The sequence below is a fragment of the Silurus meridionalis genome, chromosome 24 (assembly GCF_014805685.1).
Source record: "Silurus meridionalis isolate SWU-2019-XX chromosome 24, ASM1480568v1, whole genome shotgun sequence".
Taxonomy (NCBI): Eukaryota; Metazoa; Chordata; class Actinopteri; order Siluriformes; family Siluridae; genus Silurus; species Silurus meridionalis.
Window position 1 is genome coordinate 9691652 of NC_060907.1, and position 26187 is coordinate 9717838.

General features: G+C 39.2%; 1 protein-coding gene across 8 annotated transcripts in view; it reads right to left on the bottom strand.

Annotated features, from left to right (window-relative positions):
* Positions 1-8083: 8083 nt before the first annotated feature.
* The window catches only part of LOC124377897 (activating transcription factor 7 interacting protein), a 43926-nt gene continuing 25822 nt past the window's right edge, over positions 8084-26187 (bottom strand). For 4 of the 8 annotated variants that reach the window (XM_046837266.1, XM_046837262.1, XM_046837263.1 and 1 more), the window contains 14 exons: positions 23604-23670; positions 22274-22704; positions 21791-22160; positions 20620-20789; positions 20312-20452; positions 19342-19416; positions 19150-19199; positions 17829-17890; positions 17040-17726; positions 16847-16890; positions 13929-13983; positions 13725-13820; positions 12830-12956; positions 9982-12133 (listed from right to left, as the gene is read on the bottom strand). In XM_046837266.1, coding sequence (XP_046693222.1) covers positions 10558-12133; positions 12830-12956; positions 13725-13820; positions 13929-13983; positions 16847-16890; positions 17040-17726; positions 17829-17890; positions 19150-19199; positions 19342-19416; positions 20312-20452; positions 20620-20789; positions 21791-22160; positions 22274-22687 — 3867 coding nt within the window. In that variant the 5' untranslated portion in view covers positions 22688-22704; positions 23604-23670 and the 3' untranslated portion in view covers positions 9982-10557. Of the gene's footprint in view, positions 9157-9348; positions 9384-9981; positions 12134-12829; positions 12957-13724; positions 13821-13928; positions 13984-14371; positions 15672-16846; positions 16891-17039; positions 17727-17828; positions 17891-19149; positions 19200-19341; positions 19417-20311; positions 20453-20619; positions 20790-21790; positions 22161-22273; positions 22705-23066; positions 23204-23603; positions 23671-26187 lie in introns of those variants that run through there. The other 4 variants (XM_046837270.1, XM_046837269.1, XM_046837267.1 and 1 more) reach the window with 4 other exon arrangements.

The window sequence follows — 26187 nt, forward strand, 5'->3', positions numbered from 1 at the left end:
CAGGTCACCCTTTATTAAGGAACAGTGCGTGCTCCTCAGCAGGGTGAGGAAAGGTGGAGGTGGATGCTTTAGCCCTCTTTTTTTTGGCTACATAGAAAACTAAATTACACAAAATACTAAATTGCATGGTTTCAGTAACTGTTTAGTAAGTTTTGAAAATATTACTTTGTCGAGGAATGTTTTTATGCTTCATTTTGACCTGATAAAACAAGAAGCCTATATACAGTATTGTGCAAAATAATAGCAGTACAATGTGACTAACCAGAATAATCCAGGTTTTTAGTATATTTTTTATTGCTACGTGGCAAACAAGTTACCAGTAGGTGCAGTAGATTCTCAGAAAACAAACAAGACCCAGCATTCATGATATGCACGCTCGTAAGGCTGTGCAATTGGGCAATTAGTTGAAAGGGGTGTGTTAAAAAAAATAGCAATGTGGCATTCAATCACTGAGGTCATTTGTGAAAAAACAGGTGTGAATCAGGTGACCCCTTGGAGAGCAAAACCAGAGAGACGTGGAAGAAAACGGAAGAAAACCATCAAAATGGATCGAAGAATAACCAGAATGGCAAAGGCTCAGCCAATGATCAGCTCCAGGATGATCAAAGACAGTCTGGAGTTACCTGTAAGTACTGTGACAGTTAGAAGACGTCTGTGTAAAGCTAATCTATTTTCAAGAATCCCCCACAAAGCCCCTCTGTTAAAAAAAGGCATGTGCAGAAGAGGTTACAATTTGCCAAAGAACACATCAACTGGCTTAAAGAGAAATGGAGGAACATTTTGTGTACTGATGAGAGTAAAATTGTTCTTTTTGGGTCCAAGGGCCACAGACAGTTTGGAAAACGACCCCCAAACTCTGAATTCAAGCCACAGTACACAGTGAAGACAGTGAAGCATGGTGGTGCAAGCAACATGATATGGGCATGTTTCTCCTACTATGGTGTTGGGCCTATTTATCGCATACCAGGGATCATGGATCAGTTTGCATATGTCAAAATACTTGAAGAGGTCATGTTGCCTTATGCTGAAGACAAAACACACTAGTAAATGAGCAAAGTCTTGGTTCCAAACCAACAAAATTAATGTTATGGAGTGGCCAGCCCAATCCCCGGACCTTAATCCAATCGAGAACTTGTGGGGTGATATCAAAAATGCTGTTTCTGAAGCAAAACCAAGAAATGTAAATGAATTGTGGAATGTTGTTAAAGAATCATGGAGTGGAATAACAGCTTAGAGGTGCCACAAGTTGGTTGACTCCATGCCACACAGATGTGAAGCAGTTTTAAAAAACTGTGGTCATACAACTAAATATTAGTTTAGTGATTCACAGGATTGCTAAATCCTAGAAACAAAAATGTTTGTACAAAATAGTTTTGAGTTTGTACAGTCAACGGCATACACTGCTATTTTTTTGAACACACCCCTTTCAACTAATTGCCCAATTGCACAGCCTTAAGAGCGTGCATATCATGAATGCTGGGTCTTGTTTGTTTTCTGAGAATCTACTGCACCAACTGGTAAATTGTTTTGCCACGTAGCAATAAAAAATATACTAAAAACCTGGATTATTCTGGTTAGTCACATTGGACTGCTATTATTTTGAACAATACTGTGTATATATATATATATATATATATATATATATATATATATATATATATATATATATATATATATATATATATACAGTGTTGTGCTAGTTACTAAAAAATAGTAACTAGTTACAGTTACTCGTTACTTCATTCAAAAAGTAAATTAGTTACTTCGTTGATTACTTACACCAAAAAGTAATGCGTTACTGTTAAAAATAACTTTTCAGTTTCTTTACTTTTTTAAAGAACCTTCTTTATTCTTCCTATTAATGCCCTTTTATGCGTTATGGTCTATACAAACACAAAACTGACTTAAACACAGAGTAATTTTTAAACACTAGTTTATTTAAGTCAGACCAGCACAAACTGAATATATAACAAGGATTTCTGAAATAAATAACAAAACAAGCTGAATAATATATTCAGAATCAAAAACTAAAGTGGCTTCTGCTGTTGTGTTGAGCTCTTAAAAATGTTCCTTTCACAGCTGAAGTATGAAAACTATCAACAATGTAGAACAGAACACCGGGTTAGCTTCTAGCTTCTAGCTCCTTAGGCATGGAGGTCCTGGAGGAGCTTCGACAGATTGGAGTTGCTGTTTATCGCAGTAGATACGAGCTTCGAACCAGAAAGACACAGCTTACATTTGCCTTAAAAGTTTTTGTCTTTATACTTAACTAAAGTCAAATAATGAGCATATTTCCACTTTGAGAAACTCGTCTTGCTTTCACCTCGACTCGCCATTACTGCCGCACAGACCTGAATAAACGGAGACACGCCCACAGCGCATCTTTTTCGTGTTTACAGTGGTTCATCCACCAATCCTACAATGCGACACTGCTGTAAACAGGTTAGACTGTAGTCTACACTTCAGCCGAAATTCATTCATTAAAAAAGGAACGGGTAACGCACCATACGGTAACGGTAACGGAGTTTAATTTTTAAAAGTTACAGTATTAGTTACTGTAAAAAGTAACACTTATATATACATATATAAGTAAAATTGTAAAAAGTAATGCATTTACTCTGTCCATTAGTTTTTGCAAAGCCTACTATCTTTCTTTTGCTGATGCAGCAGCATTACATTTTATTTGTTATAATAGGCTTATATTTTTCATAAGCCATCATTACCTCCAACTCAGTTTCACTAAAGTATGTAGGTGTCTTTTTTTCTCCTTGTGTTTCCATGGTGACTCATGAAATCGGCGATCTATTCAAAATGTATTTTTGTACTTGCCAAGCGCGCATTAACTCTGGGTTACCAATAGGAGGTTGATTAACTCATAACAGGTGTTTTGGAACTGACATACATAGAGTAATCAAATTTGGGGTTTATCAACTGAGAGCTCAGGGTATATGCGAGGTAACTTAAACTTGCTTTCTGGAATACTCCCAAATCAGTTTAAATCAAAAAAACAAACCATAAATATAAATAATCACATAATAAAAAACTAAAATCTATATCATCTGAGATATATTAATATAATTATATATAATATTAGATCAAATTAAATCTTTAAAAACATCTTTTTTAATCATAATATTTCCTGAAATATATTATTAGTTTATAATAATAATAATAATAATAATAATAATAATAATAATAATAATGTATTTGGTTCATTCTTAGTATTTCTTTATTAGTATTATTTATGATATAAATAAGAAATAATGTATTAGTTGATTAGTTTAATTAATTGATATAACTTTTAAAACGTTATTTATTTAGTTATTTACAGTTTTATTAACCAGAGTTGATCGATAAATCTCGACATTAATTTCAAAATCTAACTCTATAAAAAAGTGCTGACACAGAGGTTAAGGCTCAGGGTTGCTGATTGGACATCTGGAAGTTCGAGCCTCAGCACTACCAAGCTGTCAAAGTTGGGCCCCTGAGCTCTTACTTATATTTTAAAATGACGATCCTTGGATGCCATTGCGAGTTCAGAGCAAAACTTGATCCAACAAAATATGTGTGAGACATTTTTTTACCCAGAAAGTAAATTTAGATAAACGCAAAATACATTAATTTTCTTTTAGCACAGTGAAATTCTTTCTGTGTACATCCCAGCTTGCTAGAAAGCTGCGGTCAGAGCACAGGGTCAGCCAGGATACAGTGTCCCTGGAGCACAGAGTGTTGAGGGCTTTGCTGTAGAACCCAACAATGGTCACTTGGCGATACCAGAACTCGAACCCTCAAAGTTACAATCAAACGCGGAGCCTTAAGCATTAAGCTACAAGTCATATCTAAGCACTAATTACCACTTGCACATATCTGTATATAATATAAGTTTTCATCACCAAGACAAATTGCTTGTGGGAGCAAATTTCGCATTAAAACGATTTTCCGAATTCTATAACTTGAGCCCACCACAGTTTGCTACATGTTGTAAATCAATGTAAAATGAGCACATGATCATTTACATTCCCCTTTAACTACTTTTGCATATTAATAGTGAAATCTGTGTGTGTGTGTGTGTGTGTGTGAGAGAGAGAGAGAGAGAGAGAGAGAGAGAGAGAGAGAGAGAGAGAGAAGGAGAGAGAGGGAGACAGAAAACCTTAATGATTAGCAAACAACGCCACCTCGTGGTCACGTGCTGCCACTTCAGCAGCTTTTACCTAATTTTCTCTCACAAAACGTTTTCCGCAAAATGTTCCTGCATGACAAACAGAGACATAAATAAAGACTATATAAGAGGAAAAAGACGATACGTGCCACGGATGAACATTTTGTCCTGTAGGCCGAAGACTTTAACAGACATGGCCAAAAGTTTGTGGACAACCCAGCATTTGTTTTGCTTATTGAAAGATTTATACAAATATACAGATAATATACAAAATAATCTCACAGTATAGTCAAATCTTCAAACTAGTAATAAGAAATCTTCTTTTTCTTTCGGCTACTCCCATTAGGGGTCGCCACAGCGGATCATCCGTCTCCATACCACCCTGTCCTCTACATCTGCCTCTTTCACACCAACTACCTGCATGTCTTCCCTCACCACATCCATGAACCTCCTCCTTGGTCTTCCTCTTTTCCTCCTTCCTGGTGGCTCCTTCCTCAGCATTCTCCTACCAATATAACTCATGTTCCTCCTCTGCACATGTCCAAACCATCTCAATCTCGCCTCCCTCACCTTGTCACCAAAACGTCCAACATGTGCTGTCCCTCTAATAAACTCATATTTAATCTTGTTCATCCTTGTCACTCCCAACGAAAACCTTAACATCTTCAGCTCTGCTACCTTCAGCTCCACCTCCTGTCTTTTACTCAATGCCACTGCCTCTAAACCATACAACATCGCAGGTCTCACCACAGACCTATAAACTTTCCCTTTTATTCTTGCAGATACTCTTCTATCACAAATCACTCTTGTCACTCTTCTCCACCCACTCCACCCTGCCTGCACTGTTTTCTTTACTTCCATAACACACTCTCCATTACTTTGCACTGTTGACCCCAGGTACCTGAACTTCACCACCTTCTCCACCTCTTCTCCCTGCAACCGCACCACTCCACTGCACTCCCTCTCATTTACGCACATGTAATCTGTCTTACTCCTACTGACTTTCATTCCCCTCCTCTCCAGCGCGTACCTCCACCTCTCCAGGCTCTTCTCAACCTGCTCACTACTCTAACCACAAATCACAATATCATCCGCAAACATCATAGTCCAGGGAGACTCCTGTCTGACCTCGTCCGTCAACCTGTCCATCACCACTGCAAACAGGAAAGGGCTCAGAGCCGATCCTTGATGCAGTCCAACCTTCACCTTGAACCAGTCTGTCGTTCCTACTGCACACTTCACTGCTGTCACACTGTCCTCATACATGTCCTGCACCACCCTCACATACTTCTCTGACACACCTGACTTCCTCATACAATACCACAACTCCTCTCTTGGCACCCTGTCGTACGCTTTCTCTAAATACACAAATACACAATGCAATTCCTTCTGTCCTTCTCTATACTTCTCCATCAGCATTCTCAAAGCAAATAAGGCATCTGTGGTGCTCTTCTTTGGGCATGAAACCATACTGTTGCTCACAGATGGTCACCTCTTCTCTTAACCTGGCTTCCACTACTCTTTCCCATAACTTCATAATGTGAATGATCAACTTAATTCCCCTGTAGTTACTGCAGGTCTGCACATCTCCCTTATGCTTAAAGATCGGAAGCTAGTAATAAGAAATAATGTCCAGAAATGAACTGTCCAATGGCATTAAATGGGATTTAAGGGCCATTATGGTCCTTGCTTAAGAGCCCCAAACGGCAGCTTCGTGGCGCTTGTATTTGAACTCATGACCGCCCTGTCAGTAGTCCAACATCTTAACTCCTGAGCTACTATTTCCCCAGTTGGTATTAAATAAAAAAGAATGTTAAGACTATTGTTTAATGAGAAGTGCAGCACCGGTTGAAACCCAAGTGTTGAAAAAGGCCCTCAATCCCCGTGGTATCATAGATGAATGCATACCTCCACCTCTCAACCTCTTCTCAACCTGCTCCCTACTCTCACCATAAATCACAATATCATCTGCAAACATCATAGTCCACAGAGACTCCTGTCTGACCTTGTCCATCAACCTGTCCATCACTACTGCAAACAAGAAAGGGCTCATAGCCGATCCTTGTTGCAGTCCCACCTTCACCTTGAACCAGTCTGTCGTTCCTACTGCACAAAACTTTTTTACTGCCATCTCTCCTAAACATCTCCACACTTCTACTGGTATGTCATCTGGTCCTAACAACTTTCCACTCTTCATCGCTGCTCTCACTTCCTCCTTATTAATCTGATCCACTTCCTGCTTCACCATTATCCACCCTTTTCTCTCTCACATTTTCCTCATTCATCAGCTGCTCCTAATACTCCCTCCATTTTCTTAACACACTTTCCTCACTAATAAAAACATTTCCATCTCCATCTTTTATTGCTTCAACTTGCAGCCTATCCTTCCTGGCTCTGTCCCTCTGTCCGGCCAATCGGTGCAAACACGATTGGAAAAATATGACTCCAGTAAAAGTGTCCCTTTAAACTTTCACTGGAGTAAAAGTATAAAATAAATGCCCTTCAAATGTTCTTTAGTATCTATGAGTAATAAGTAGCAAGTACTTATTAATTACTTTAATATGGCTATGTTTCTATTAATTTTTTCCATGTCTCTTGCTTAATCAACTCAGTTTATGTGAAAAGATGCTAATGTTACTCTTAGCACATTGATCTATTAATAGAATGATATAAGTCAAACACTGATATCTATTAGAATTATCATAAGCCCAAAACCTTCTTTTCAACTACAGTAATTCCCACTTTACCACGGTTTGAATCTCACACCCCCGGTTTATCACAGAACTGCATTTGCCACATAACCAATTTGTTTGGCAAATTTTCCTGGTCTCTCGCAGATAGCACGATAGACCGAAAAAAACTTAAGGAATTGTTTTTATAGAGTTTTTAGGTTGAAATATTTAAATTTCTTAATAAAAATATAATTAGAAAAGTAAAATGTAGTACAGTATTGTATACATAAAATAGCATTTTTGCGGTGGCATGAGTTTTTCATGGTTTTCCGTTTATCGCGGTTTTGTAACGTAACCAGCTTGATAAACGGGGTATTGCTGCACTTCAAAAAAAATTGTGCGAATAAGTCCACGGGTGTGTGGCAAGTTAGATTTAAGAGTTTGTTCCATCATTTATTCCTCTAAAAATTTTCTGTTTGCTGCAGAACTGTATGTTGGTACTAAAGTAGATACCACCAAGCAGCAATCAAAAGAAAACAGAGCACGAGCTCTACCCTATTTAAATTTTCATTTGGATTTAGCTCTCTTTACCAACATGACTTCACACAATCCCCACCTCTCCTTTCTGAGTGTATGAGTGAGGGAACTTCTCCAGGCAGTGGGTGCAAACTTTGAGTCCCGACCAGGTGACGTAACAAACATTTACACGACCGTGCAAATGAGCGGTGTTTTTTTAAAAAAAAAAAAAAAACAAAAAAAAAACACTTTAGTGGCCGCTCCATTGTGCCCCCAGGCAAGATGCTGTGCTATGCGGCTGCCCGTCGTCTAAACCTCAATCTGCCAAGCAGCAAAAAACTATAAAGGTAGCGGATGTAGGTAAGATGTGACCGAGAAAAGCATCTTGACATGAATCAAGAGTGAGTCAGACAGATGTGGCAGAGAGAATCTGGCCAAAATAAATTTTCCAAAATAAATCATAGTTCAGAATCAGATAAATATTTCTATTATAAATTATCAGATAACAGAAATAATGTAAGTTATGTATTCTCTCTGCAGCCCGATACCAATTGACCCAATACCAATAGACTCACGAACCAGTGCCTGTCCCAGGGGTTGGGGACCATTGTCGTAGATTGTAGGATTTGTGATTATATACACTACACAGGTCAATGAAGTTCAGTTACAGAAAAATTGCTGCTGAATTTCATCAAGATGCAATGACAAAGCTATCAGTCTAGCATCTGACACAGACTAGAAGTATAATGTTCTTTATTACATATTAATCTTATACATAAAAATTACAAATTCAAGTCACAGCAATTGTATTTTCCATTTTAAATACCTTTATTTGAAGGCTGTTCTTTGTGCGTCTGGTTACCAGACAGAACATTACAAAAGCAATAATGCCACCATTGTCTTTCCATGTAGCTTGATACCATGCTGTTTTATGGAACGTATGTGCAATGGATTGAACGTTATTTAAAAAAAAGAAAATCTTAAAAAAAAAAAAAAAAGTTTGGAACGGACAAAACACAAATGTATAAATATCTGACCTATTAGTTGAAACACTTAACTGTACAGTCATTCTACACATGAAAAATACCATTTGTGGCACAATTAAGACTTGTGCCAATACCCCTTTTTTCCTTAAAATAGCGTCAAATTACTGACTAGTGTGCAAGTCTGTTTCTGCAGGGTATGTCTATTTTCAACAAAGTATCCAAATTCAGGGACATTTTCTATCTAAACAAGTAGTTTGACTCATCATTAGCGGTTTAGTCTCTCCCACAGTTTGGATATTTCTGCCGACTACACCACATTTTTCCTTCGCTAACTAACACAAATCATGACATTAACTTATGACTGTGGGTTGATGACGTCGGTACACTGGGGGTCACAGAATGGCCCAAAGCGGCCGTACACGTCTTTGGCCCTGACAGCAAAGTAATACGTAGAACCAGAAACAAACTGGGTGAGAGTACAGGCCATGGGTAGTGGCAGTGCCTTCACTTCACCAATCTTCTTCCACAACGAGTGTGAGGGTGACTGTGTGGAGGATCCTGCTGATGCGCTCTGCTGGTCCTGGTGGTAGGCATACAGGTGGTAGCTGTCCACAGGTGCACAGTTTCGTTCAGTCTCTGACACACACCAGGAGAGCACAATGCCATTCTGACTCTGCACACGTGCAAGCTTTAGCTGAGGCTGCTGAGGAGGAGATGTATGCGCTGCCTCTGGGGGCAGACGAGCTGGTGGGGCCGGTGCTAATGGCAACGGAGGAAGTGAAGCTGTAGATGAAGAACTTGTGCGCGTTTTAGAAGGTGAATCCTGAAAAGATGAGAAATGGTGGAACGATTGCTTAGTACAAATTTACCAATACATTATTTATTTATTTATATATATATATATATATATATATATATATATATATATATATATATATATATATATATATAAAAATTTGGTTTTTACATATATAATTTCATTTAAAAAATAAAATAAAAAGGTCCATCCACTTACCACCGTGGGTCGATGCTGCACTGTTGAGCGACCTGCTGGGGGTAAAATGAATAAATAAAATTAATTAAGTAATAATCATAAAACAGGTTTAACTGCAAACATCAAAATAGACAATTTTCCTTAATCCTCTGGGGTCTGAGGGTGTTTTGAGGTCTGGAGAAGTTTTGACATGCCCTGACATTTGTGCTTTTTTCACTTGTTCATAAACATAAAATGGCTACACCAACACTGTATTAGCTCAAACTGGGCTACAATAATGTGAGCATCCTGCATGTACATGATCGTGCTTTTGAGAAAGCAAATGTATATGCATGGTTAGTGAAAACCTAAAATTTTTACGTTACTGAAATAAGACCATAAAACATACAGGACATTTGGTTACAAGACTTAAAACCTGGACATGATGAACTTAAGTTTTTGCTTTTGCTGTATGCGAGAAGTGAATAATCATGAATAATGTGGCGATTCAAACCTGAAGACGACAAAGACCCACATAATAAGCCTTTCAGTCAGGTATGTAACAGAAAATTGCTACAAGAAAGAATGAGAGGCCAAAATAAATGTATATACGTTTGTAATTTATTTAGTATACATTTAACTATCAGGCAAAATAACTTCAGACTCACTTGCAAGCACAGTTAAATCAGTTTATTGGGAACGAACAAACAAGAGAAGACATCAATGGGTGCAATATCCAAAATAGTTGCTGGAAACTTGATCTCCAAGGTTTTGAATGGAATAGGGTACAATCTTACAAAAGCTTTTTATTTCAGATTATTGCTGATCTATGGATCTCTCGCTCAAAGAATCCTAAAAAACATTTACTCCACTCTTTTAAAAAATGCTTCTCGAAGAGCAAATCATGATATTAGAATGATTTCTGTAGGATCATGTGACACTGAGGACTGAGTGCTGAAAATTTTGCTTTGATCACAGTAATAAGTTACATTTTAAGTGAGAGGGTGCAATCATTAACACAAAAACTTTTCACTTCATAGCACTGAGAACAGTTTTTACAACATGCAAATGTATAGACATGTTTTATGATATTTCTTTCAAGAAAAGTAAATTCGGCCTGGATATGAAAGCACTTTTAGTGCTACAGTTAAAGTAAATGAAACACCACCTAAGAACCAATCAGAATCTAGAAAGCTCTGTATACACCCTATGCATTAACTACTTGTTCACATAGAACACAGATTTAAACAGCTATACATCTTTGTGCCACTCTAAGAAACAGTTCCTTTTTAGCTGCACACACAAGTGAACACCACATGCCTGGCATTTCCAAGGAGTGTCCAGTCTTCTACCATCCCTAGCTTTGCAAAGCACACAGGTCCTGCGACCAGCAGTGGCACCTGAGGCCTGCTTAGCACCTGGAACTGGCACATGTTCAGCACTGGTCCCTTTTGGTGTTATTTTCTGTGACACACCACAGAGCTCTGCAATTAGTTCTTCCATAAACTCCTTGTGGTTCATGGTGCCATAAAGCTCTTTGTGTACAATGAAAGCATTGGTGGCAGCAATGTCCAAGAAGTGTAGAAATATCTTTCTGTACCACTTCATGGTTTTGTGCTGTGTACTGTAGTACTGTAACAGCTGATCAGACAGGTCAATGCCCCTCATGTGCTGGTTGTAGGCAGTCACAGGTGCAGGACATGGAATACTTTTTGTCTTCCATACATCTTGTGTTTTCACCTTCCTCTGTACAGTGTCTCCTGTATAGGCAGCATGGATGGTGGAGCAGACAGACACCTCTTGTGTGTCCATCCACTTCACAAACACAAGATGGCCATCTCGAATCCACCTGATTGATCCCCTCTCCGATTTTTGGGTGAGCGAGTTAGCTGCATTCCGAGGGCAATCCTTCCTTTTGTCTCTGTAGGTCCCACATGCACCAAACTTCAAAGCAAACAAGTCTGTTAAGAGCTTGGGACTAGTGTAAAAATTATCCATGTATACATGGTACCCAGAGCCCAAAACTGTATGGTCCAAAAGAGAGGTCACAGCATCATATGGCAGTCCATGGCCTGTGGGAAAGATCTTTTCTGTGTACAAAGCAAAATCTACAGTGTATCCATTTGATGAGTCCGCAAGAACAAACAACTTGAAGCTCCACCTGGTTGGCTTGGCTTTCATATACCGCGTCATTAGTTTGTTTGCTTTGCATGCCACCATTCTTTCATACACTGCCAAATTTTTTCTTGGATGATAGATGGCCTTACATGCATGCCGGATAGTGTCTATGAGGGGTCTGACTTTGAAAAGACTGTCATGCTCAGCTGTGCCCCGCTTTCTGTCATTGTCCTTGTCTGCATCTGGGTGACTCATGTGCAGATTCCATAAAATAGTGCGGTATCTGTCCCTTGACATGACTGTTGCAGGAAACGGAACAGAGAAAGGGCTGTCCTGCCGCCAGTAGTCTCTGATGGACCGCATCTTCACAGTGGCCATGTAGAAGAGTAGCCCAATATAGCAGTACAGCTCATTGATACCGACGTCTGTCCATTTATATTTGTGGCCCTTTGCATGTGCCCTGGCAGCCTGAGCATTGGTGTTTTTACACAAAGTTGACACAGCGGTTTCAGAAAAAAACATTTTGAAGAGACTCATGGGAGTATGTGCATCACATGGTTTTAACTGTGGTCCAGGTTCCTGTGCAGGCAGGAATTTCAGAGCCTGTGGAACCACATCATCATCAGTCTCTGTTTTCCATGACAGTGTGGGCTGCTTATTTGTTTTGGCTCTCTTTGCAACAGGTTCTTTTGCACAGTTATCCTCACATCTGAAATAAAAAAATAAATAGTAAGCATGCTGTTTACACAAAAACTACTTTATTATTAACATTGTGATGTGCACTATACTAATTAATTTATAGAAGGAAAAAAAAAAAAAAAAGAACACTACCACATAGCACACATTTTATCATACAATTAATAAATTAATGAAAATCTAGTGAATGCACACTAAGGTTCTGACTGGAGTTGAAAACTGATAAGCTAATAAATTGCATCACTGCTAAAAATGGATGCGCATACATGTGTCGATAGGTCACTTATTGAAGACATACAGATTTTATTTACACCTCAGACAGTCACGAACACCAATGTGTGGGAATTATATTCAAAACAATTACATCAGAGCAGAACAGTAGCTTTGTTGGTAAAAAAATGTCACCATTTGGGAAAATATAGTCTTAACATTGCAAAATGTAAAATATTTTTGAACAATGGTTAATTTTTGTAAAAGATATTGTAGTCTATTATACTTATGTTTCTATATAGCATAGGTTATATACATGCTTTGAACAACATTCAAAACTGCATGTGGCCTGTAAGTATGAAATGTCATATTTCAACAAATCTTTACTCTAATTAGCTGAATTTAGCCTGTTTGGAAAAAGTTTAAAAATTTAGCTTTTTCTATATAAATGTAACCGAGCAACATTTTCAAATCATGAAGGCAAGAATAAAAGGCTTACTCATCAGGAAATAGATCCTCTGCTGGGTCCAGACGCTCTTCAAAATGCAATTGTCCGTCATCTGATTCGCACTCTTCCTCTGAGAAGGCAAACTCTTCCTCAATTTCCAGAACAGTCCGAAGTGCTTCTTCACCCATGTAGTGTGCAATCATTCAAACGCGCAGAAAAAGTAGGTAAATTCCTGGATGAAGCTTGAAGTTTTATGCCATTTTTCAGGGGCGTGTACATGATTACCTGCCTCACCTCAAATCATTTCCATATGAACAACACTTGAGATCACATTAGCGATAATGTGGTGATACAGGAGAAACTGTACCTCTTACAACTTTTATACGGATAACAATTACAGAATATTTGTTTTCGATTTGATTTATTTAAAAAGTAGACATGAAGTATTTTTATACATATATTTAAGTCCGTGAGGCAAGTATTCACTGAGATTAAGGTCGCTTTATTTGTGGCTGAAGAGAGATGACCGAGACGGCAAAGAGCGCCCCCTGTCTGTTTATTTTACAAAATGCACAAAGTTTTGTTGTTTTTAGGAGTGTATACAAATAAAATTAGACACTTTACAGATTCGAATGATGTATTGCTCTTATCTGTATGATCAAAAAAAAAAAAAAGACAGTTATTTAAGGTTTTTATGGTGTTATGAGGAAAGAAAAAAGAAACTGCCCAAAACGCGCCTGTGCGTTTGTCGACCCCAGAGGTTTAAATGAAGTAATAGTAAGGATAAAAAAAAAAAAAAAAAATGGAAAAAGAAAATTAAATGAGCATCAACCTGAAGATAAAACTGAAGAGCAAAAAGAAACTAATCCATGTAAAAATAACTGCTTTTCTTTCCTTGTTTATTATTTTGGCACAAGTAAATTTAGAGAGAGATGGAGAAACTCACCAACAGAGGTAGAGCTCACTAGTGATGGGGGAGGCCCTGGTGGTCGCTGGGTATTGGTGGGAATGGTGGGAGCAGTAGCCTTCTGCACACCAGTAACTAGAAAACACGTAGCAGATGAGCAAGAATAAGGGAGTGAACGTCCATATGAGTAAGTAAACAAAGAGGGGAAAAGTGCACCAAGAGCTAAGTGGAGTTGTAATTTACCTTGCACATCATCATCATCCTCAGTTAGGTCAATGACCGAGCCCTTAGGACGAGGCTGTAAAGAAAACATTTAATAAATATTTGAAACCAGCAATGGGGCAAAATATTGCAATCTCTGCCATTCAATATCACCCTTAAAGTAACTGCTTTTGCTTTCCTATACACTTCATTAAGAGCTGAACAATTGTGTTTAAAAGTGAAAAAGAGAAAAAAGAAAAAACCCTGAATCAGATATTGTAATATACCATAAGTTCCGGACAATTAAGCGCACTTTAATATAAGCCGCACCCACTGAATTTTAAAAATGTTTTTTATTTTGAACATAAATACGCTGCACATGTCTATAAGCCGCAGATGCCTACATTGAAACAAATGAACTTTACACAGGCTTTTAAATGAAAGACAGTGCCTGTAACACAGCTTGTAACAAAACAGTAGCCTACCAAGAAAGTCACTGTCTTCATCCTCCTGCTCACTGAAACCGCTGAAGTCGTCATCTTCGGTGTCGGAGTTGAACAGCCCCAGAATTGCTTCATTCGAGGTTTTCTCAGGATTGTTTTCATTGTCGCTCTCATTTTCATCTGGGGGAAAAATCTCTGCTAAGCTCGTGCTGCCCTCCTCAACATGCAGCAGTCCAGCCTTTCGAAACCCGTTGATTATAGAAGATTTTTTGACAGCGCGCCACGCGGTCAGGATCCACTGGCAGATTTGACCATAAGTTGCTCTCTGCATGCGGTTCGTTTCAGTGAAGGATTTCTCCTCACTTGTCATCCAATCCTCCCACTGACCACGGAGCGCCACCTTAAATGCACGATTTACACTGATGTCGAGTGGCTGCAAATACTTTGTTGTGCCATGAGGAATCACAGCTGAGAGTGAGTTTGTCCTCTTGATGGCTTCTTTCACAGAATCTGTTATGTGGGCCCTCATGCTGTCCAAAACGAGCAATGCCTTGTTCCTGTGTGAAAATCCTCCCAGTCGCTTGCCGTAACACTGTGTCAGCCATTCATTCATTAGGCTTTCTGTCATCCATCCCTTCTTGTTGACTTTTACAACAATTGCTCTCGGGAGTTTATCTTCTGGCATCGTCATGCGTTTAAATATCACCATTGGTGGAAGCTTTTCTCCCGATGCCGTGCAGCTCAGAACACAGGTGAAGTGCATAGGTGTTAGAGTAACGACTGATTCGCCATCGCTGTAGACAGTCCGAGTGAGAGGCAGGTCGAACGTCAGAGGAACCTCATCCATGTTTATGATGTCGTGCGGGCCGATGGAATGCTCCGCTATCTTTGCATGAGTGAATTTGCTGAAGTTTGAAACCTTTTCCTCATAGTCGGGAGGGAGCTGCTGACACAGAGTCGTCCGTGCCCTGATGGACAGGCCTTTACGTCTCATAAATCTGAGACACCACGATGGTCCACCTCTAAAATCCTCAAACTTCATTGCGGTGGCGATCGCTTTGGCTTTCAGTCGGATCTGCACATTTGAAACACCTCGGCCGTCTGCTCTCTGCGCGTTGACCCAGTCTTCAAGCTCATTTTCTAGTTCGGGCCATCTGCTTTTCTTCCCTCTGAAAGCTTTTGTCGTCTTTTTGCACCGAATCAGTTCCTCATGCTGCTGTTTCCAACGTCTCATCATCGACTCATTAAGGCCAAGCTCCCGTGCAGCAGCTCTATTTCCTTTTTCAACAGCCAGATTGATCGCCATCAACTTGAAAGCTGCATCATATGCATTTCTTCGTGTCTTTGCCATGATGAGGGTGTGTACATGAAAAAAATCACTACCTTAATCAGAATGATTCAGTGGGAGCGCACTTTATTTAATATAAAAAGTTTTATTGGTTAACCTTAACCCGTTCGGCAATTTCATTGGTCTAATGTTACGGGGTTCTGTTTTTTTTGGCAGCATGTAGCTTGTGAAACTGGGAAAAACCCAGGAAAAATCCATAAATTAGCCGCTTTATTGTTTAAGTCGCAAGGTTAAAAACAAGCAAAAAAAAGTAGCGACTTATAGTCCGGAAATTATGGTACATATAATCCATTATAGCAGGGATGTCAAACTTAATCACATAAACTAAACTTTCTTTCGGCTTCTCCCGTTAGGGGTCGCCACAGCGGACCATCCGCATGTTTGATTTGGCACATGTTTTTATGCTGGATGCCCTTACTAACGCAACTCTCCCCAATTATCCGGGCTTGGGACCGGCACTAAGGCTTGTACAACCCTAATGGCAGGGGTTGGTTCCCTGACCGGGGATCAAACCCAGGCCGCAGTGTTGAAAGCGCCACATCCTAACCACTAGACCACCAGGGAACCTTCAAACTTAAATCACATTAGGGGCCAAAATCTTAAAAAAAAAAAAAACAGTCTAAGCTGCAGGCTAAGTTGTTTTAACATTTCTGGCTGTAGCTTAAGTAAACATTTCCTGCTGCAATTGCAGTCTGCTTTTTTTGTTGTTTTTCTTAAAGGGTACAATTAGCATACATAGCGCCACATTTGGTATCAAAAGGCAACTTATTTTATACTCCTTTACCACAGACACTGCCTCATAACACAATTCGCTTTCCTATCTTTCATTAAATTGTATTCCATCAGAGTCAAATTTTCTGTTCTTGGAAATTTTGGGGTTGTTGATCTTTCTAATCTCCGCTCGTTGAAAAAAAATTGGTGACAAACACTGTTTTAGAAACACTGCACTCTAGCGGCTGGATCGGAGATTAGTTTATGGGCAATGTGCACTTTAAATTAGTATAGACCTTATTTGAGACAATCCTGCGCATTTGAAATTCTCGTGCGCTACATGAAAATGGTGAGCCGGTCCTGATTTTGACACCAGTGCATTATAGCAATTTGATTTACGTAATCATTAACATCATGATACGGCAAAAACTTTAACGCACCAGCACTGGTATGCTTACCTGAGCAGATGATTTGGCTGGAGCAGAATGAATGGCTTGATTATCTGAAATGAAGAGCAAGATAGTGTATAGATGGAGAGAGAAACTGATAGATAGAATTGTCTTTTCCTTCTGCACATGCAAGCAGAATTCCAAAAGCACATGTAATAAAAATATGTTCTAATGAAATAACCCCATGTTAAAGATCACACACCTGTTTTGGATGCCGTTTCAGAGGCTGATGGTGGCCCAGCTGCCGCTGCTGCCGCTGAGCCTGTTGCAGCAGGACCCGTGCTCGCTGGGGACGATGAAGCTGTGGCCATTCCGACCACAGTGGCGCACTGCGCTGGGGCACGGGCTGTCGTCACAGAGATGCCAGCATTAGGAGAGTTCGCTGTACCTGTGCCACCCTGGTATATTGGCCTACTTGGTGGCATCTGTGTCACTGCTGAGGTCGCTGATGAGATCAAGGATGGGGGAGCGGATGAAGACGTGGTCACAACGCTTCCTGATGTCTTCTGCAGGATAAAAGTGGTAGCTGTCGTGGTCTTGGCCTTGCTAAGACTTGTAACTGTGCCCAAGGATGACACGGGAATCAGGCCAACTCCTCCAGCTAGGGTCCCACCTTGGCCATTAGCCATGGCCAGTGGCAACTGGATCAGCAAAGGCTGGATAGACATCGGCTGGCCAGCTGATGTTACGGTGCTAGTAGTCATGGCCCCAGTGTTTGGGCGTTGCTGCAACAGTAGAGTACTTGCCTGGCCACTCAGAGAGGAGCTGGAGGAGGAGGGTGTGGAGTTTGTCGTTGTGGTTATAAGCTGAAGAATGGGCGCAGGTGTGGCCACTGCCGAGGAAGTCGGTGTACTTGGAGTGGAATGAGGTTTGGGTTGAGTCGGGGTAGCTAAAAGACACAAAGGTTTTTAAACTTTAAAAAAATCTAATCTGACAGTTTTAAAGCTAACATCAACAGTTAGCTAACATTCATCAACAGTTTTTCACTTACCAGTAGAATTGGATCCTGCAGAAAGAGTGGATGGCTTAGGGTCCAGTGTGGTCCTTACATTGCTGTAATGAACCAAACAATTGTTATATATTACAATGCGCTATTCAATGGCAAACAAATGTGGGTATAAACACACCTTATTACATAGGACCGTGCCATTGGTTAGTTTTCTTTATATGAATATACACTTTTTTCCAGGTTGAAAATACAAAATCAGCCAGCCACCATAATGCCTGTTCAGCACACACACAAATGTACGTGTGTGTGTGTGTGTGTGTGTGTGTATGTATGTATGTATGTATGTATGTATGTATGTATGTATATATATATATATATATATATATATATATATATATATATATATATATATATATATATATATATATATATATATATATATATATATATATATAATCTTGATCCTGTTAAAGATATCACCAGCAGGTGGCGCAAAGGGACACGCAGCTGGTAAAGATTGTTTGTATTAAACCACAATCAGAGCTGTCTCAACAAGAGGTACATTTGTTTGCATTTTTTTGGCCTGTGATTTAACCAATTTATTATTTTAATTTTTAATATTTTTTTGGGGTTTACATTTATGTAGCATTTATGTAAATAGTATTTTCTGATTTGAAGAATGCTGTTACTGCTTCTATCTTTTAAGAGAAAAAAAAATTGCAAGTTAAAAAAAAATATTTTAGTCAAATAAATTGTTTGGTTGTGTTCAGTTCCATGGAAACAAGAAATGACAGGCTAAGTATATTTCAATTATTCCAAGTTTTTCCAACTTTCTGCTTGCCAGTGTATTTCTAGATGAGTAACAAGTAATTCACAGAAGCCCCAAGAAGCAGTATGATTTTTTCCCCCTCCAAGAACAACCACTGTAATATTACGAAACATGGTGTCATTTTATTAGCAAAAAGAATAACATGGATTTAAAAGCCTTATGGTAATTTCTAACAGTGCTCTAATAGGCAGCGGTTTATGGTGAAAAATCATGAAAGTCCACAACTTGTACACCATCTGTGATGTGTATTCCCTTGGCAAATGTCTGCACACTGAAGTTTAACTGGTTAATTTAAGTCACTTTCAGCAGCACTTGTCCCAAGCTAAAAACTTGGTCTTTAAACATTGCGTTTCCCTCCCCCGCAAACTTTTACATTTCCCGCTGACACCAAACATCATTTTCAGTTTCATAGATCACAATGTCAAAGTTAGAACACTCTTGGCTTTATTGCTCAGACTGCGATAGCCTGAGGACAACAGCATGTCTGACACCTCTAGCTATTCTTAATTAGCAAAAATGCAATGAAACGCTCACCGTTGCATTGTCGGGACTGTCGTGGGTGTGAGAGTAGGCTTAGCAGCAGCCTATTAGAGAAAGAAAAAAGCAAATATGTATTTCCATTAAAGAAATTGCACAGTTAGTCCATTTTTAAATGTTCTTGCTGTTTAAAAAAAAAAAAAAAAAATATTCAAGTTTAAATGATTTGACTGCAATCTTTCTGCTCACCTCTTGGACTTTCTTGAAATTCTCAGATGCCTGGTTAGCAGCTCCAAACTTCTTGGTAAGTCGTGCAATCTTACTCTGAAACCAGTGAAAAGATTTGTTACTGACAAGACTACAGCATTTCAATCTTCTTTTAAAACACTGATTTAATTATTTTGGTTTAAATATTTAGTTTTAATGTTTCTGTCTTGAACACAAGGTGATTAAACACAGATGCCTTCTACAGTATTATGCATTTACTGTGGTGATACTCAAATACTTTATATAGTACAGTCTCCAAGATTAGGGCTTCAAAGTTACAGGATCATTTATAAACTACAATTTTTAAAATTGTAGTGTAAAATTTTTTTCACTTTTTTTTTTGAACGTTTGGGGTCACCCTCACAATTTTTCTGAAAGAAAGCGGATTAGCTTCAGCTCTCCTTATTCTTCACATTTCTCAAGTGGTGAATTATGCTCATTTTAGACCTGCAATAATGTTAAAGCTTTTGGGTAGACAGAACAAATTTTGATTATTCATCATATTGTAGAACAAATGTGTTCATTCCATTTCCCCAATTACGGGGAGAATGTATTTGTCTCCATCTCAAAGTCTGTCAACATCTAACAAATGTTCCTAATATGCATCAAGTGCAAATTGAGCCTTTGACGTAATCATTTACATTAAAACCATATAAAAAGACCCCTGGTTAAAATAATCAAAATGTATGCAAGAGCACCACAAAACATTCATATAAATAGAGTAGCCTTCAAAACTCATTTAATAAAAAAATAATAATAAACCTTGAAATTTGGCATGGAAGCTAATGGCTATGACATTTTTCCATTTTAGAAATAAGCTTCATCCACTCATATGGCATGGCATGGTCAAGCAGCCCAAACGCACTAGTTTAAAGAGAGAAAACACATACTTTTGGAGGTTTATGGCTATGTGTCAGTAATGAGATCATACAGCCTGTCGATTAGGACTCACCTGCAGGGTGTGTTGAACAGTTTTCTGCTGTTTGGTGGCAGCATCAATCTTTTCCATTCGGTCCTTTAGCTCTTGTAAATTACAATCAAACACGGTCATCTGCAGCATACGCAAGCGCTCCTCCACCAACTGCTGCACCACCTGGGAGAAAGAAGAAAAAAACAATCAAGATTGAAGTATAAACAAATGACTCACCTGCTCTCCACCTCTCCATATAAACACACAAAACTGTGTTTAACAGTTTTCAAAATCTTTATCTCAAGGGATAGAACAAAGAAATATGTATTTAAGATAAAACAAAAACTAACCTTTTCTAGTTTCAGACGGCTCCCTGCGTTGGCTGTAATCTTCAACTCCAGTTGAGCCTCCAGCTGAACTCCCTCCACCCTTGCTCTCTTTCCATCTCTCTCCTCCTTGGGCTCCCCAGCTTTCCCCTCAACTGGTGACAAGGATCTCTTTTTACCAGTAGTGCAGGTGCCTGTTTATAGAGGGGGGGCAGAAGGTTTAGGCTTGAGAATCCTGCACTATACATATGTGCATACACAGAAGCTATCCAGTACAGGCAGTCCCCTACATACAATTAATATATATGTTACGACAACTCAATCGTAAGTCAAAAAAATTTATATTTATTTTAACTTTTTTTGGATTTATAATTTTTATTTTCTGCTCTAAACTGATTGCTTTCCTTAAAGCATCACAATGTAATTTTTTTCAAGAAATGATGCCTTAATGATGCCTGTTAAACATTTTGCTCCAATTCACCCCAATTACACATTTTTTAAAAAGAAAACAAAAATAGCCACACTCCCTTCACAATAACACACTCAACAGGCAATGTGATCGACAATTATGCACAATTAAGTGATTACGACTCCTCGTTGTGACTGCATGAAAACTCAATTTATAAAGCCTTGTGCAACCTGTGCTTCTTCACCAAGCAGATGTTTAATTGACCACTGATTCAACTAATGCGCTAAACAGCATTCCCCAAAACCCCTGCTGATAGTGAGATTTAAAATCAATCCTACATCTTAAACTCCTAGCAAAACACCACTTGCAGGTATGAAATTAGTACCTTATAATTCATCCAAAGAGTAGCTTGTGTTAAAGCATCCCACATGTTTGAGACTTGAAAGCATTTCAGTATCACATCCTGAGCTATTAAATGGTCAGACATGATACTCCATTACTGTCCTAATCACAGGAGGAAAAAAAAAAAAAAAAAAAGTTGACACTACATTAAAAATTATACAAAATGTTCCACGTGCAAAAGCACTCCCTCTTGCCCAAGAACTGGTGCATACAATTGCAAAACATCTCTGCACAGCCGTGCAAGCGGAACTACCTGCAGTTCAACATTGATTTTCATTCCTCAATGTGTTTTTTTATTTTTTATTTTTATTATTTAAGTACCACCTGCAGGTACTCTAAAAATATGATTAGGTTTTTCACTAGTCACAAATAGGCACTAATTACCTGTGCCATCTGCCACATTACACCCTCTCTCTCCCTCTTTATTCTCCTCTTTCTCAGGATCCACATCCATCTTCTCCTCGTTTTTGTCTTTTGCCTCATCTTGTTCACCCTGACCTTCATCTTCCTCACTGAGGCAGAGAAAGCCCTCTTTCACTTCCGGGTCACACTCCAGGCTGGCGGCCGGAGAGCCGGAAGGAGATGAGGAGAAGATGCTCTTACTGCTTTTCTCCTCTGCAGAACCGTTGTCGAGGGAAGTGCTGTCTGAATCCACGGGTAGCTCGCCATTCAGCACCTGGACTGTGGTAGACTTTTTGTGCTCGATCTTCTTATCAGACCCTGATGGAGAACCAGGATGTGCAGACTTGACGATCTAGAATTTAAAAAAAGCAAAGAAATTAATTTTTATATATATATATATATATAAAAAGAGAGAGCGAGAGAGAGAGAGAGCGCTTTGTGTTTAAGGTTCTTTGCATGACTCACTTCTAACTTGTCAGCTTTCACTTCTTCTGCCTTCTTGTCATCCTTCCGGTCTTGTTCTCCCTTTTTGTCTTCACCTTTGCTTTTTTCTGAGCATTTCTTCAATGAAGGCGAAGAGTTTTGAGCATCTCTGACTGACGGAGAGGGCGACCGTGAGAGCGATGGTATTGGGGAAGAACGCGACAAGGGCAAGACAGGAGATTTTGTCCCACTCTCCTTGTCCTTCTCCTTTCCCTTAAGTCCATCCTCACCATGTGTTCCGTTCACCAGCGGTGTCTGGGGCTGTGAAGAAGAGTTGGGGTTCGCAGTCACCAACGTGTTGTGAAGCACTTCCAGCTGCTGACGGTCGCTCATCTTCATGGTTTTTCGAGCGCGGAAAATCTTCTTCTGAGGCTCTTCAGGAACAGCAACTTCCATCTTTTCACCTGGTTAAACTAAAGCCACAGTTCAACAATTAGTTCAGGTCAGTTGATCAACGTCATTAAATAGTGAAGCATGTTCAATAATTCTTAAATAAACGGATAAAACCTGAAGCAGCTACGTCTACTTTATTTGACCAAGACAATTATCTTGATGAACACTAGGTGGCACTCTGTACCCAACATGACCGTCAAGGACGCCACTTGCGTCCTTTAACACAATAAATCTATAGCTGCCTTTGTCTCAATACCACTGATAAGCGGGTCTTCACTAAAAGGACACAATGAAGTCCTTAAAATGCAGTACAACCCAAGAAACTAAAAAGGAAAAAAAAAAAAATCTACATAGATTTCTACACATAAGCAAGTCTGCTTACACTGCCATCTTGAGCAAACCTCCAGAGAATTTAAACGAGTCTGAAGACAGCAGTTAAATTTAGTTAAGTCCTAAACAAACTAATCCACTTTCTCAGTCAATTTAGAATACCTAGTACACTTCCTCTACTGAGACAGAGCAAAATGCTTCTGTTAGGAAAAAACAGGAGGGGTGAAAACCCAGCACTGTGTCTCCTCCCCCTTCAACCTCACTGGTCAGAGGCACAACCAATGAGGACAACAGGATACAGAGTCTGCTAGCGACAACAGTGGCTGATTAGGTAATGCTCTCATCTTTTATCAAGTTTCAAGTTTTGATTCTGATCGCGTTTTAATTTGTCCGTCTCAATCGCATAGCACAAGGTGATCCAAATCCACAAAGTAAACTGAAACAGGGTTGCAAGACTCACCGATTTTTCTTAATCTCGGTGTAGAAACTACATTTGTTTAAATTAAACATAACAAAAGGAGCATAAAGCTCAGAAGAGGGAGCGAAAAGGGGAAAAAAAAAAAAAAACAATTTTTAAATAGTTTCTTACCTGATCACTGTGTTCCTCTGTACCTCCCTGTTCATGAGGGGATTCGCCCACACAATTTTACAGGACCCTATGGACAAAGAAACCACAAAAACAATTAGCAAAGCTGACCTTTGGGTACAATTGCGTACCAATAACTGCATTATTTTCTTTTAATGAGGTGCCATGATGGGGAACTGCTGACGAGTTTCTAATCCCCCAGCACTTCAGACCCAAGCGCAGAGTCACATACGGAGTTTAGACTCAGCAATAATGCGTTTCTAACTCCGTCCACTATAAATAATGTTTGTACGTTGAGTGACCCTACAGCTAGCGAACATTAAAACATTTAACCCGTTAGCCTTTATCACCGCGTTTGGGACTCGCAGCTAAAAATGACCTACCTACATTTAAATGTTAAAAGTTCCTGAGAAAAGTGGGCTACATACACAATTTAAATCTCTTTGGGCTTTACTGTTAATCATTCAAAGTTAATATTGCACTAAATGATTAGGTACATGAAATAAATTTATATATATAAATAGATGAAATCAGTCCTGGAGCAATCCAGACAAGTACTGGTTTAAAAGTCACATGTCTCACATATTTTAAATTTCAAGTCAAGAGGCTTTTGTCATTTCTACTATACACTTTGGCACACAGTAAAAACGAGACAACATTCCTCCAGAACCCTGGTGCTACACTAAACAACAGAGCTACAACACCACAAAGCTACATAAAGAGCATTGGGTGCAACCTAGTGCAAACAAATTTTATGAAAAATGAAATGCCTACAAAAATGTATCTGATCAATTTCTTCCGCCCCCTGTTTGAGAGCCACCTGAATCTAGCAGCTGTTTGTGCAGAACTGAGAGCTACATCCACTTCCTGCCAGGTCTGTCACAGTGCACATGCTCCTTTCTTTGACCACCAAGAGTTTCTGTAGAATAATAAAACTAAGAACTTGCCCACGTGGGGAATAAAATCCTCCCATATATCGTTAGAATCCTGCACTCATTGGCTACATATTCCATCAATCATTTTGGTTCCATAACACTACTGGCTGGAAATAAAAAGGTTTAAAATGAGAGGGGGTGCATTTTTAAAAAAAAAAAAAAAAGGGGTCACCACCACACCTGCAGAGTGAGTGGCTGCTCAGGCCCAAGATTCCGCCTTTCTTTCACTGTTTTTTTATAGTGGGTGGTCTCATTTGTTTTGCAACACTATTTTGCCAACCATTTTTGTTTTTTTTGGGGGTTTTTTTTTTACGCAAAAGTTATTCTAAAACACAAACAATACACCCACAGAAGTACTGTGAAACAAAAGAATGACCATATAAATTGACACTATTGCTTCGTTTGACCAAAAATGCTTTAAATGTATACTTAAACCAGGATGTGTTTGTGACTCGTTATTACATATAGTGCTAAATATCTTTAAACTTTTTAAATGCAGACTATTGTTTACAATTTTACCCCAGTCAAAGTTATATATCGTTACACAGATTGACACAATCGATAATTAAGAGATTTTTATAGCATGATCATATGTCGACCAGAACTGCAGAATCTCCACAATGTTCTTTTTGAGATCCTGTTTTTGCATAAATTCAATGTATTACAATACCCTTGTGTCTGGAAATCATGCCACTTTTGTTCCCGTGTTGGCCGTTTTAAAATTCTGCTTGTGCTGCTTACCCCCAAACGCAGGCGAAATCACAAGTCCCCCCCGACCCGGTCATAATCTCGAACGGTTCGATAGCCTGGAACGCCCAAACTAGCTGTTGCATTGCTGCTGCTGCACTGCTGCAGTTCTGCTACTGCGCATGGTCTGCTCCCTAAATATAGCAACATCTCCTTCTCAGCCACATGCACAGCGCCTCATGCTTCCTGTCAAACTGTTCATATTCCACCTACAAGACGGAATAACCGGTGACCATGACAACAGGTCTGAAAACGTAGTTCTATGACTGCTGCTGTGAGCAACAAGGTTGGAATCAGACAAGCAAGAAAAATAAATAAAAGAAAAAAAAAACGAAATTAATTAATAAATGCGCAGAAGTGATCTCTTGGATGCAAAGCCTTAAGAACAAATAATTGTCATGCCATTTTGTACTGTATGTAAGCAAACACACATTTGCACCTAGGGACATCTGAACGATACTACAACCAGAGGAAAATCAGCTACCGCACGGAAGGTTGCTCGGTAATCCAATGCGCACAACGTGTGAGAACCAAATAATTGCAAATATTTTCCTTAATCAGCACAACAAACCTAAATTGCATAAAAAGCCAGCATATTCCCCAATTCTCCCATTTGTTCTGACACACAGAAGGCACTTAAAAAGGGAAGCAAGGCACAAGAGAAAATACAAGGGTTAGTTTGAACTAGATTCTTTCTTCCACCCTGTATTTCCTCGATCTGAGATCCAGCATTAGTCTGGAGGATGAAACAAAAAGGCTGCTAAGCTGGTAGCATGATCTTCATAACAAATGTTGTGCATGCTGTTGGCTCTTCATACCTTTTTCTCTTCGAGCCAGGCACCTATACAAAGAGGCAGGTAGATTTGACCGAATTCAGCAGCGGGAAATAAAATTAGCTCATGCCA